This window comes from Aspergillus pseudodeflectus (genome assembly GCF_044049435.1).
Source record: "Aspergillus pseudodeflectus strain CBS 756.74 chromosome Unknown BJX68scaffold_12, whole genome shotgun sequence".
NCBI lineage: Eukaryota > Fungi > Ascomycota > Eurotiomycetes > Eurotiales > Aspergillaceae > Aspergillus > Aspergillus pseudodeflectus.
This window is the reverse complement of record NW_027263788.1, coordinates 230,347-243,222: the sequence shown is the minus strand read 5'-3', so window position 1 is coordinate 243,222 and position 12,876 is coordinate 230,347. Positions and strand designations below refer to the sequence as shown.

At 53.9% G+C, this 12,876-nt stretch overlaps 4 protein-coding genes across 4 annotated transcripts; 3 read left to right on the top strand and 1 right to left on the bottom strand.

Annotated features, from left to right (window-relative positions):
• Nucleotides 1-1,901: 1,901 nt before the first annotated feature.
• BJX68DRAFT_38242 (uncharacterized protein) lies at nt 1,902-2,483 on the top strand. Its single transcript, XM_071049071.1, has one exon. The coding sequence runs from the start codon at nt 2,116-2,118 to the stop codon at nt 2,443-2,445; it is 330 nt and encodes a 109-aa protein (XP_070901198.1). The 5' UTR covers nt 1,902-2,115; the 3' UTR covers nt 2,446-2,483.
• A 906-nt stretch (nt 2,484-3,389) lies between these two features.
• Nucleotides 3,390-6,357, top strand: BJX68DRAFT_274588 (DENN (AEX-3) domain protein; the record flags this gene model as incomplete). Its single annotated transcript, XM_071047687.1, has 3 exons — nt 3,390-3,901; nt 3,957-4,976; nt 5,026-6,357. The coding sequence occupies exons 1-3, from the start codon at nt 3,521-3,523 to the stop codon at nt 6,355-6,357; spliced, it is 2,733 nt and encodes a 910-aa protein (XP_070901197.1). The 5' UTR covers nt 3,390-3,520.
• Nucleotides 6,358-6,935: 578 nt separating this feature from the next.
• BJX68DRAFT_38224 (SDR family NAD(P)-dependent oxidoreductase) lies at nt 6,936-8,250 on the bottom strand. The gene is made up of 3 exons (XM_071049069.1): nt 7,985-8,250; nt 7,893-7,924; nt 6,936-7,808 (listed from the first exon to the last, which is right to left on the bottom strand). The coding sequence occupies exons 1-3, from the start codon at nt 8,107-8,109 to the stop codon at nt 7,021-7,023; spliced, it is 945 nt and encodes a 314-aa protein (XP_070901196.1). The 5' UTR covers nt 8,110-8,250; the 3' UTR covers nt 6,936-7,020.
• Nucleotides 8,251-8,693: 443 nt separating this feature from the next.
• Nucleotides 8,694-12,699, top strand: BJX68DRAFT_274586 (uncharacterized protein). Its single transcript, XM_071047686.1, has one exon. The coding sequence runs from the start codon at nt 9,101-9,103 to the stop codon at nt 12,404-12,406; it is 3,306 nt and encodes a 1,101-aa protein (XP_070901195.1). The 5' UTR covers nt 8,694-9,100; the 3' UTR covers nt 12,407-12,699.
• Nucleotides 12,700-12,876: the final 177 nt, after the last annotated feature.

Below are 12,876 nucleotides of genomic sequence, written 5' to 3'. Positions count from 1 at the left end.
CATATGGGGTATAGCTAAGCCAGCTACTACAACGGCTCCAACCATGATAGTTGTACTGATACACCCACGTACTAGTGACAATGTAGAGGATCTTGCGCGGAGGATTGAAGGAGATACACCAATAGGACTACTTTGACTTTGTGCACACGCGCCGACTTTGAGGAACGCTTCTCTCACCCAGCTTCCGGAGACAAGATGGGTGAGAGAAGCGTTCAAGGATTTGAGCCAGGATAGAATGTATATCGTGCTGGGAGACTCATGGATGAACACCAGTGTCGACTGCCGATATTATCCAAAGCCCACGGTCTACGATTCGGATGAAGAGAGGCCACAAAGAGTGAGTGGCGGCTGGCCAGCATCGGTGTACATACCCCGCAGGAATATGACAGGTACGATGACCGATCGTCCAAGCGGCTTTACGGAGTATGTATACATAGCTGCATATCGAGCTTGTTTCCTCAGGATAACGCCTTCTTGGAAGCGATCTTGGTCACGGCGCTACAGACGGCAATCTCAGTGGGAATTGGAACACAGCATACTGGACGTCGGTTCGGTGTAGATACTTTTGAGAATTTGCAGTGGCGATTTCTGAGGTTGCGACGGAGGCGAATTGTTTGGCCCCGTCAGATGGAGTTGGGGGGTTCCTACGTGAAGTCGTGCGTCTTCACGGTCGATAGCCACTCGATTTAAGGGTGAATCAGGACTCTCAAGCAGCCAAATATGGCGGAAAAGGATCGCGAACTGGTTCAAGGACAGCCCGTGCTTCATTTATTGACATGAAGTGACACAAAGTCATGCTTGAGTTCTCGTCGAGGACCGTCGAGCAGCGAGACAAGCGATCAAGTTTGAACTTTTGGAAATGCTGAGATGGGGCAGTTGAGATTCTGGACCCGCAGTTTGCCAGTCGTGAAACGCTAGGCCCGCGGAAAATTGTGGACAGGCGACCGATCGACGGGAAAACCAGCTTGTGAGCAGTTGCAGCGGTCGGAATGTGGGTTTTTTGTTTCCTCCGACGGCGAAGGAACAATCTAAGGGATGCAGGAGAATCTTGAACCCAACTGTCAAAGGATCCGATATGCATGTCAATTATTATCTTTCAACGTAGCCTTGTTGGAAATTCTGCTGGATTTATAGGTTTTGTTGCTTCAATATTGTAACCATTGAATCCGACCGCTTGGAAACAGGTAGCACAGCGACTCGAGCCCAGACCAGGATGTCTGGCCCTGTGCTGGAGATGCCAATATAACCTATAGTAAGGGGATTGCTCGGAATGTATCATCCCCGGCCCGTTACACAGCGTCACCGCGATGTCTCAGTGCGGGAGCGAGCTAAGATTCGTGCAAACGGCGCAAGATCAGAGTCGACGTTGTGTCTAGCGATTCCGCAACGGGAGGGCCGAGAATCGATGGCGGTTATCTCGAGGATCTCTCAGACACTGATTAAGTTTGGAACCTGTCAAAAGCCAAAAATTGAGACGTGGGATGGAACAATCTCGTGCCGGCAATTGCGTTTCGAAATTTGGTACGGTCGGCGACGGAGACTCGGATCTGAACCAACAAGCCAGAATTAAGGTAGATTCTCCTCCCCGTGGCTGAACCGTGGGAGATGCTTCTTGGGTGGCAACTTGCGAGCTGTTGCTCAGTTTCTGCTCGCTGATTGCACGCCAAACGATCAATTCAAGATACATGGAGACAACTGGTGTGATAACTCGAAGCCAAATTCAAGATGAACTGGTGGTGAGCAATCGAGAGCTTCCCTTTGCTCATCCTGGCGAGTGATCGACTAGCGTGCCTGGCACTGTGACTCTGTTACTGCAGCTGTTGAAGCTTCCCGAGGAATCAGAACCAAGAATGATCCATCGCTTCTCTTCGAAGGATCAATGATCCTGGAGTCGTGCATCACGGACTCAGCGTCCCTGAAGGCTGAAGGCTAGCTCGATGCATGGCCTCTCTGTCTTCAGTTGAGATGTTGGAGTCAAGCAAACGCTTCAATTGAGCTCGTTTGATGAATTGGAGAAGCGAGTGCTAATTTATTTATTCTCCGAGCTGGAGGAAAGAGCAGCCTGGAAAATTGGCATGGCAGCATAAGAGCCTTGTTGTTTAAGGTTTTACATCGATGTATTTATCTTTGACTTTCGAGTCTCAGCGCGCAACGCTGTCGATGAAGCTTAGATCTATCATCAACCACGAATTGACCAAGACAACTTGTCTCGCATGCGTCGAATGCACTGTCTCCCTAGGCCAGTCAATATCATCTGGAACTGCACCTGGATGCATAGCTTATATGTCGTCTGGCTTCACAACTGAGCTGGCGACTCGCCCGTTGGTAAATAATGATCATCGTCTTAGTCAAGTCGGCGTTGTTCGCAGCAGCTCCTTCATCTCCCCGGTTTCAGATTCTGAGGGCCAGCGGAAGGAAATTGGAAAATGGCAGAAGTGCCCCTGATAAGCTTGGACTTTGAGTGTCGAGGCACTTGGACTGGCAGTTCTCCTGACTACTCGAGTAGCTCGCGGGCTAAAGGTTAGTTAGTGCTGGGCGATTTGTCATTTTTGGTCAATTCTCGTGGGGATCGATCCCGCCTCGCGTGGGCTGCCCGTGATTCCGTGAAACAACCAGGATGGTGGAAGTAGGACCAGGTTTCCCCCACAAAGAATTCAATGCGGCAGAGCAGTGTGACAGTGTCGCTCCAAGTCTGCAAGGATCATATCGCTGTGGTTGGAGGATCCAGAATTCCTAATATTTAAACTCTGGCCAGCAGGGCAGCTCGTCCCGTGTGCAAGAGACGGTCCCTGACTAGCAGAGACGACTGGCGCAGGAACGAACAAACGACTCCGCAGCTAGGCCAGTCTGGTCTTGGGGCAATAATAATACGTATTATGCTGATAATAGCAATTATTTTAATTATCCCATATTAATATCCGAGCCCCTTAGAGCCTGCTCTGGAGCCGTCGCCTAACCTGTTCACGGGCAAGATTGACTCCCTGGTCTTCTGGTCTTCTGTGCTTCTGCGCAGTGCTTCTCCCCCTGTTCACAGTTCCCGGCTGCTCTCCGCCCCCTCTTCACCATTCACCTCCTCTTCCTTACCTCTCTCTCTCCCCTTTCCGACAACCACTCTCCGTCAATCCATTTCTCGACGGCGGACAAAGTGAGGCCTTCTTCCTTGCTTGCACTCCTCTTGCGCATTCCCTCTTTTTCGACGTGCTCGCGGATTTGGGAGATGCCAGTCGCCTCGATTCGCGATCTGTAGCCCGTCGCTGACAGCCATTCATCCTCCGACACTCTCTTTGGCTGCACGCCTCCCTTCCTCGCCGTCTAGACCTTCGTTTCTCCCGTCACTCACTCCCTTTTACCCTCAGCAGTGCTGCCCCTCCTGGTTAGGTATTGTCTACTCCGGCAATATCTCGATTCGGCTCGACAATCTTGCGAAACAGCGGACCGAAACCGAAACAAAAGGGACTGATCCCTCGTACTACCCGAGACACTTTTCCCCTGAACATATATATTCTTCACAGTCGCAAAAATGGCTCCGTCTCTGAGAGACCACTCTTCTTTTGTCCGCCCGTCCACGCGCGACCGCCCATCGACTCGCGACCAAGGGGAAAATTCGCTGGTCGTTCCTAGTCGCACCTCCTCGCTACACTCTCGCATCACACAGCCGATCCCCTCGCAAGTCAACCTAAAACCGACGCAACGGACACCGAAGACACTCACTCATGCGTATATGGTATGTGGTGTGGGCCGGGAGCCGTCCCAATGGGTAAAGGCACCTGGGCCATCACAGGGCAAGATCGGTCATATGAAGGGTGCGGTGGGACAATTTTGGTTGCCGGAAATCTTGGGAAGCAGTCCTCGCTTGGAGCAGGACAATGAGATTGCAAAGGCGTTGCATTCAGCAATGAGGGTGCGTACCAATCCGATGCTACGGCACGTCTTGAAGACTCAACTAACTTGACCAGGCATGCTTCCCGCACGATGTTGAAATCTGCACAGGCAAGACACAGCCGCACTGTGTGCACCATGCCTTCGTACTCCAGCAAGATTCGTCACATACCCTCTACGGCATTGCGCTAAGAGTCTGGTCTCGAGCAGATGAGAAGCGTGCCGAGACTATCCGCGAATTGCGCAAGAAGACCGAGTCCGATTTCTACGATAACCCCGAGGAGACCTACTGGATTCCCTACTGCTTGAGCTTCCTGTCCCGTTATCCATTGTACGACCTGCTCGGAGATTATCTCCGTGGCATGTGGATCCACTGGAACAAGGCTACTAATCTGTTCCACGCTGAGGAGGTTTCCCGCATTCTCAGCTTCCCGGCGCCCCGCCTCAATGATCTCGTCCGAATCGACATGAAGGATTATGCGCTCTGCTACCAGTTCCCCTCGTCGCCGACCGGATTCCAAAACTTTGCCATGTGGCCGCTATTTACCTGCTTGTCGATTCCCAACATTGTCGGCGTCGTTGAGGCCGCTGTTTCTCCCACGCGACGCATCATTTTTGTCAGTCATTACCCGGCTATGCTCACTATTGCTGCAGAGACAATCCGTTACTGCGTCCGTATTTACGAATGGAGTGGTCTGTACGTGCCGGTGGTGCATGCTCGGCACATCAAGGATCTTGTTCAGGAGCCTGGGCCATATATTCTCGGTGTGACAGCCGAGTGCCGAACACTGTTCAACGCGCCATCTGACGCTCTTGTCGTCGATTTGGACCGGAACTTCGTACTCACCTCGAGCCCACCCAACATCTTGAACCCCGGCCAGCGAACGAAGTTTATCAACCGCTTGACACAGGCATTGAACGGTGATGTGTCGCCCTCCGGCGTTCCTAACCACCTTCGCTCTGCTTACGCCGGCGGTAAGCTTATCCCCGCTGGACAGATTATCGTCATGCGTGGTGAGGTCGAAAGCATCGAGGAGCCCAACTGGTGGAACCAGGATGCCGTCATGGGCGTCATGGACCACGTTTGCGAGAAATTGGTTAGTCTCAATCCATGTCTGCTGCTTCTTGGTATACTGACTTTTGTAGGGACGCAACACCGGTATGAAGGCCATTTTCGGCGGCTCAGTGAAGAAGCCTCTTATGACCAAGGTGTCGATGCGTCATCTCAATGAGATTGTCCGTGAGCGTAACCAGTACTCACGAGACGCCATGGAGGCCTGGCAGGACTTTATTAACCTGAAGGGCCGCATGGATACCGAGCTTAGCAAAGTCACCAAGCGTAACAACTTTTTGGTGGAGGAACTCGAGACCTGGAAACAGCAGTTCCTCAAGTTCCAGGCCTTTGCTGAGCAACTCACCAAGGAGACTAGTGAACTCAAGGTCAAGATTGAGAACCACAAGCGCGAGAACCGTCGCCTCAGCGGTCTCATTGACCAACAGAAGGACGATGTCGCTCGCCTTACTCTCCGTCTGTCTGGCACTGAGAAGCAGCGCGATGATGCTCTCGAGGCTCTGGTTCTCCAGCAGGAGATCGCTGAAGAGCTGGAGCGCGAGCGTAAGCGCAACCAGAAGGAACTTTCTGCGCTGCAGCACACCACTGCTTCTCTCACCCGCCAGCGCGACGATGCCCAGCGGGTTGTGTTGCATTTACGTAGCCTGATCAACGGTCAGAGCCACCACATGGAGCACATTGTCCGCTCCATTAGCAGCTCAGCTGAGCTAAGCGACTTGGCTGAACAAGAGGCTGCCGAGGAGGATATGGCTGAGGAGAGTGCGGAAGTTGCAAAGCAAACAAAGGAATCGAAGGCGGATCGCGAATCCTCAAACGGTGTGTCGAACATGAACCCGGAACTAGAACAACACCTGCTGAACATTGGTAAAGGACAACGCCGTCTTGCCCGTCTCAGCATAACTGATGTGGCCGACCGCTACCTGCGGGACAAGACTGATGCCATCTCGGATATTATCCGTAGCATCAGCGAGCAGTGTGCTGCTGCGGTAGAGGGTCTGCAGCTTGCCCAAGACGCAGAGGATGGCGAGTCTGAGAATGGAAAACCCAGCCACGACGCCCACCTGGGTGACAATCGCGGGGGGCTCTCGACTCCCCGTGCGGGAAGTGAGATGGGTGACAGTGAGAATGGCACCCTTCACCCCGACCACCGGGGCTCAAGCGTTCCTCCCACTCCCGACCTGGTCCACAACCGGTCAAGCACATCGATGTCGATGGTGAGCAGCTCAACGTTCCCAGAGCGGTCCAGCCAGCAGTATGGACCGGGTGAGATCCCCACCCGCATCGTCGAGGATGACGATGAGCATGCTCACGAGACGGATGGTCTTGACGACCAGACCGTGACTGGCACTCTCTCCAAGCAGGCTAGCGAGGACTTTATGCGATCGACTCCTCGACTGGTTTCGTGAATAGACACTACCAATCGATGATGCGACGCTTGATTTCGACGACTTCGACACGACATCTGCTCCGCATACAATCTTGTGAGATCTAGAGCGCGTTGTGACCAATCTTGGGCACCTTTTTTAATTGGCTTCAGTCTTCTTGTCTTTCCCTCCTTGATATTCCCGCTCCACATTCTTGTGTCGAGTTGTTACGGACGCTTTCTGCCTTTCTGGGACACCCATTCTTCCATTTCTCTATACTGGAGGCCGTCATGTTGATAGCCTCGTTTGATTCCTCAACCATGTTGCGCCTCTTGTTAGGCGAGTTTCTCTTTTCGCAGTTGGCGAAACCCTCAAAACCCTTTATTTCTTCCCTCTTGATAGACTAGCCGCGGCCTCGGATGCTGTGGGCGCGCCTCTCCCTCCTCTTTCCTAACCTGTCACACCACCGATTCCATATGTCGAATTACCCTTCGCAATAGCTGCTTTGAAAGCCGCTGTCTGTGCTCAAGAAGCGCAGTCTCTCCGTGTCCCGCCTACCAGTACATAGGACGGTTTGAGTTAATCTATGCTGTTTATAACTTTCAAAACATCACACTTGATTGGAAAGCCGCAAAATGCTCCATCAATCCATAGTAGGACTATCGTAAACCTATACACAACTATACAGACTACTAGGGTAGGCACCTAGGCAAGTTTCCCAGGAACAAACGGATGCCCCGCACTCAACCCCCCACAAACCGCCCACGCCTGCCCATTAACATAACTACTCTCATCACTCCCCAAAAATAGCGCGACACGCGCAACCTCATCCGAGACAGCGCCCCGCTGCAACGGATTCAACTGCCCAATCTTCCTCTCCGTGCCCCGCGCCCTCGCAGCACTATACATCGGAGCCGTCATCCCCGTCTCAATGACCCCCGGACAAATCGCATTAATCCTTATCCCCGTGCCCGCCAGCTGGAACGCGACGGTTTGCGCGATGGAGACCACGCCCGCTTTGCTCGCGCTGTAGTCCGTTGAGCCTGCATTTGAGCGCAGTCCCGCGACGGAGGCTGTTCCGATGATGCTGCCGGATGGGTATGGTTTCTCCTTTGAGGTTTTCTTCATCGCAATCGCGGCGTATTTCGCGGCTAAAAAGACTCCGACTGTATTTACCCGTAGCGTTTCCGCAAATTCTTCACCGGAGACTTCCGTGAAGACCTTGGGCTGTCCGACGATGCCGGCGTTCGCGAAGAAGATGTCGAGGCGGTTATATGTGGTTATTGCGTCGTCGACGACGGATTTCACGGCCGCTTCGTCGGCGGCGTCGAAGGAGCGGGTGTGGATTTCGACAGAGGGATACAATGTGTTGAGCTCGCGTTTGTGTGTTTCTAGGTGGCTGCTGTCGAAGTCGCAGAGGTAGATTGCTCGTGCGCCATTGTGGGCATATTGGTGGGCTGTTGCGCGGCCGATTCCTAGAGGGGAGTTTGCGCCTTGAAAAAAGGTTTTTTGTTAGCTGTTTCCTTGAGAGTACCGGGGAGCTATATTGGGAGTTGGAGACGGAGGTGAGGGCTTACCGGTGATAATGGCGACCTTATCCTTCACACGACTAGTAAAGACGATACGTTAGGTTGGAAATGAATCTCAGTATACGAGAAAGGAAACATACGGTCCAACCGAGTCCCCCGCAACCTGGCGGATCTTGGGAATATCCTCAAAGGTGCCGGCGTCGGGGATCCCCTCGACCAGCTGCTGGCTAAGCGCTTGGAGACGCTGACGGGCGGCGCTAGTCATGGTGATTGTGGGCGGTTTTGGGATGAATTTAGAAACTGGAGAGATTGAAGAGAGTAAAATTAAGAGTATACGAAATAGAATTCTTGAAACCCCTCTTTATATGTACCTAGGCTCTTTAAAATCGTTCGGAATAAGATGCGAAGGCTCAAGCTGGGGTCACTTCGGCTGTTGCGGAGAACCGAGGCTCATTGTTGGGATGAGTAAGCGCTGCTCTGTCAATGTTTCGAAACTGCCCAGAGCTACTCCGTAGAGTTAGCCTCTGCGGACGCTTGGCGGGTTTCCATGGATATGGTTTTCCATGGATCGATTCCGAAGGAGGTTCTCAATGGGGATTCTTGTTTGGCTGTTGAGAATCTGCTTTGTATACTTCTTGCTGTTGTTCATCCCACGTCATCCGTATCGCAGCTCAAAAATGCCTGGAAAGACGCGCACTGGCAACATCAAGATTCCAGACCAGTTGCCCTCCTTGCTTTGTTCTCCGAAAAAGCAAAACGCAGCGAAGAGATGAAGTGTCAAAGAAGAAGAGGGCGCGCGACCAGGGTCCGCAGCAGACAGTGGAAAGGCGGTCAAGTCACATGGGGCTCTCTCTGCTGCAGCCACACGTCATGATTCTCTTTTCTGGCTTCAACGCAAAAACAATTCCAGGGCCAGACCCCAAGGGTTTTTTTTTTCTTCCTTTCTTTTCTGCTACTGCTCATAAGTCTGTCGCTTTTCTCTGTGATCTTCTTTCTGCCTTGCCCTGCTGTCTCGTGTCGCTTACGCTCGCCTGCATCCAGCTTATCGCCTTTGCCTGCGTTTTTGTCCTACCCTGGCTCGCGATCTTCGACCCCGCGAAAAGCTTAGAAAGGACCCTGGTCATCCACCGCCCATCCTTATTAATAAACCGGGCACGATCATCCTACCTGCTTAAAAGGAACATCCGCCAAAGCATTCATGAAGCCCGCGACCATCCCTTCCCCCATCTGCCCTCGCCTGCGCCACCCCTCGAACCATGGCGGAATACGATCTACGGTACCCGCAGCTGCAGCGCCGCTCCTCCTCACAGGCATCAACCTCTTCCCGACACAGTCAACGGGCTAAGGCTATCCGGACGAAGTCTCAGAAACGCCACTCGGCCTCCAGCACGACCCCGACCGACCTGACCTCCTTCCCCTCGCTCTCGCCAGACCAGGCACCGCACGGGTTTCTAGGCCAGCCAGCGCTGAACCGGGCTCTTACGAGCGCGCTGTTGAACGGAGGCGATACGGGCGATATGGCGACGGACGGTAACAACCGGCGAGACCGGCGGGCGACCCTGGCGAAGCTGACGAGCGAGTCATCGTCATCGCAAGGTTCCGGCCGTGCGGCGCTCTTTGAGGACTCGGTTCCAATCCGAGATTTTCCCGGGGCGTTACATCTTGCTGATGATGCGCATATTGAGCGGTTGGTTGCAAGTAATGGGGCAGTGAAGTTAGTTCGGCAGTTCGCGCGCGATCTGGCGCAGCGCGATGCAGAGATCTCGGCGCTGCGGCAGCGTGCTGATGCGAGGGAGCGGGAGCTGAAGAGGATGCTTCGTGAGGCGTCGGTGTCGAATAAGGATATTGAGCGGAGGCTTTATGCGCTCGAGAATTCGCAGAGGGAGGAGCGAGAATGGAAGAAGGACACGGAGCAGACTGTCAAGGGTTCCGGTGGGGTTGGTGGTCTGATGCAGCAGGCGATGATTGACGGGATCGGGCATGATTCCGAGCAGGAGGGTGAGGGCGAGGAGGATGTTCTGAGCGGTGCGATGCACTCTACAGTTCGCCGGACGCGGTTGGAAAGCGATGCCAAGTCGGGAACGTCGAGCGTGGACTCAGGAACTCAGAATCGAAAACGGCAGGGCTCGATGCGGAGTTGGCAGGATTTTATATTTGGAAGTGCTGCGGGAAGCCACAAGACGAGTCGAGCGAGCAGCATCATGTCTGATCTAGGCGAGGACGAAGAGGAGGGCGGTCGTCAACATGTAGTGTCAGGTAGTGCCACTGCTCGACGCAAGCCGTTGGACGATCAGCTGTTCAATCCGGCGGATGGCGGTGACGATGCTAGCACGCATTCGCGAAAATCCTCAAAGTCGGTCTCGTCCTGGACGGTCAAGTTGTTTGCTGGAAATCAGCAGTCAAGTCGGGATGAGAGTCCGTCGGACAGAAATCGTGGAAGAGCGTCGTCAAACAATAGAGAGAGAAACAGAGGTCCCCCGTCCGCATTGCCTGCCAATGCCAAAGGTAGTATGTCTGCCGTGGCGGCCTTGAGGCGCATCAATAGCAGTACCAGCATTCCCGGCTCGCAGGGGAGACCAAATGGCTCCGGGACTGCACCGCGGTCCGGCCAGATCGGTCGAAGGCAGCCGGCGTCGAGTGTCTCGCAGGGTGCAGCTGCAGAAGCCGCAGCGAAGAATCCAACCAACCTTGGACCCGTTGAGATGGATGCTATTCTTCCCATGGAGTCGCGACCACCGACACTCTCACCCATCTACAATAACTATCTAGGTGGCGATCTCTTGACTGACCGGTTTGGGTTCATCTATGACCAGCGCCGAAAGAGAAGGCAACGAGAAGCTAGCGCACTGAAGAATCCGGGGGATCGGCTTAGCATTGCAGAGACCTTGAATACATTCCGGAGTGATACCTCTGATGATCGTGACGAGCTGGATCAGCATGGCCGGCAACCTTCGGCAGCCGAATCCCACCGCTCACCTGGCTCGAATTCGCCGATCGACCCTGAAACGTCTAGCACTGCGAGTCAGCGATGGCAGGACTATCTGACATCTCCGACTGCACCAACAGAGTTACTGTCACACACGCCATCGGCTGGACCCATTGTATCGCTGACGACCGGTGAGGACACGCTACGTAACAACGGGGTAGCCGTGGACAAGCGTGGCTCACTTTCTGTTAACCAAAGCCCACAGCCTTCCGCATCAACGTCGACAGTCGTTGCAGACCGCCCGGAATTCGCGGGGTCATCTACGGATGAGGTGGCCGTTCCTGCGTCTGGAGAACACGAGCCTGTGAAACTGCTTCTTGAACAGCTGACGGAGCTTCACGATCTGCTGCAAAGGGAGCGAAGCGTCCGATGGAACGAGTTCCTGCGTAAAGTACGGGCAGAGCGCCGGAAAGAAGGAGAAGCAGCGGCTGCCGCCGCAGCAGCGTCAGACCGACCTCTGCAAGCTGTCGATATGCCTGAGGTCTCGCTGGCTGATGGCGAAATGGTGGGCATATCTGGTCTCGGCAATAAAGGGAAAGTTGGTCGTGCCAAGTGGAGGGAGTTTCGAGTGCTTGTTCTCGGTGGGATCCCCGTCACATTGCGGTCCAAGATCTGGTCTGAGTGCAGCGGCGCCTCTTCAATGCGTGTGCCCGGGTACTATGATGACCTGGTAAAGGGAGTCGGCGGCGACGATCCAGATACATCAGTCATCGCGCAAATCGACATGGATATCAACCGAACCCTAACAGACAATGTCTTCTTCCGCAAAGGGCCGGGTGTCTCCAAGCTCAAGGAAGTCCTCCTCGCTTACTCGCGCCGCAACCCAGAGGTCGGATATTGTCAAGGCATGAACCTCATCGCCGCCTCGCTTCTGCTCATCACACCAACCGCGGAGGATACGTTTTGGCTCCTCACCTCCATGATCGAAGTTATCCTTCCGAAGCACTACTACGACCATGGCCTTCTCGCGTCTCGAGCCGACCAGGTCGTCTTGCGCCAATACATCTCCCAAATTCTGCCCAAGCTCTCGGACCATCTCGAATCTCTCGGCGTCGAACTCGAAGCCCTGACCTTCCAATGGTTCCTCTCCGTCTTCACCGACTGTCTCTCCGCAGAAGCCCTCTACCGCGTCTGGGACGTAGTCCTCTGCCTCGACGTTGCAAGCGCCGTAACCAAGCCAACCAACCCGGCCACATCGTCACCAGCCGCAACTCGAGATGCCAAGTCCTCTGCGAACAACACCGCATCCTCCTCAGCAGCAGCGGCGGCGGGAACCACCGACACAACATCAGGGACCGGCGCCGGAAGCACCTTCCTCTTCCAAGTTGCCCTCGCCCTACTCAAACTAAACGAGCACCAGCTCCTGACCACCTGCTCAACGCCCGCAGAGCTATACACGTACATCAACCACCAAATGACAAACCACGCCATCAGCATCGACGGCCTCATCCAGGCGAGTGAAGCTTTGCGAAACGTCGTCCGTCCCGAGGACGTCGGGGCTAAGCGCGCCGAGGCCCTCAGGGAGATGCGTGAGTTTTCCGGCGGAGCGGCGCCGAGCACGAATGGGGATGCCTAGAAGATGATTGCATCGCACTATACTACACTGCAATACACTACACCACACTACACTGCGCCCAGTCCCCTTCCTTTTTTTTTCCTTCGTGTTTTTCTTTCTTTTCTTTTTTCTTGTCTTCATACGACAATTCCCTCCCCTTGAATTTGTTTCTAGAGGCGTCCGGACATGCATTCCTTCTGTCGGGTCTGTTCTATCATTATGATACCACTTCGCCTTGTCTTGCCTATTTAGCATTTATGCGGTTGTCTCTCCTTATAGACTGGTTGAACTGAATTGAATTAAACTACACTAAACTGAATCAAACTAAATTGAACTGAGCTCAAGAAATGAACTGATTCGACTCTGTCTTTCGTCTTGATACTCATAATGAAGAGCGAGGGCCGGACCTCGATCTTGCATACAATCTGACTGGTATCCGCATCGCCGCTGTGAGAACGGGGTGGACGAGTTGGGCAGAGGGGATGCTGCGT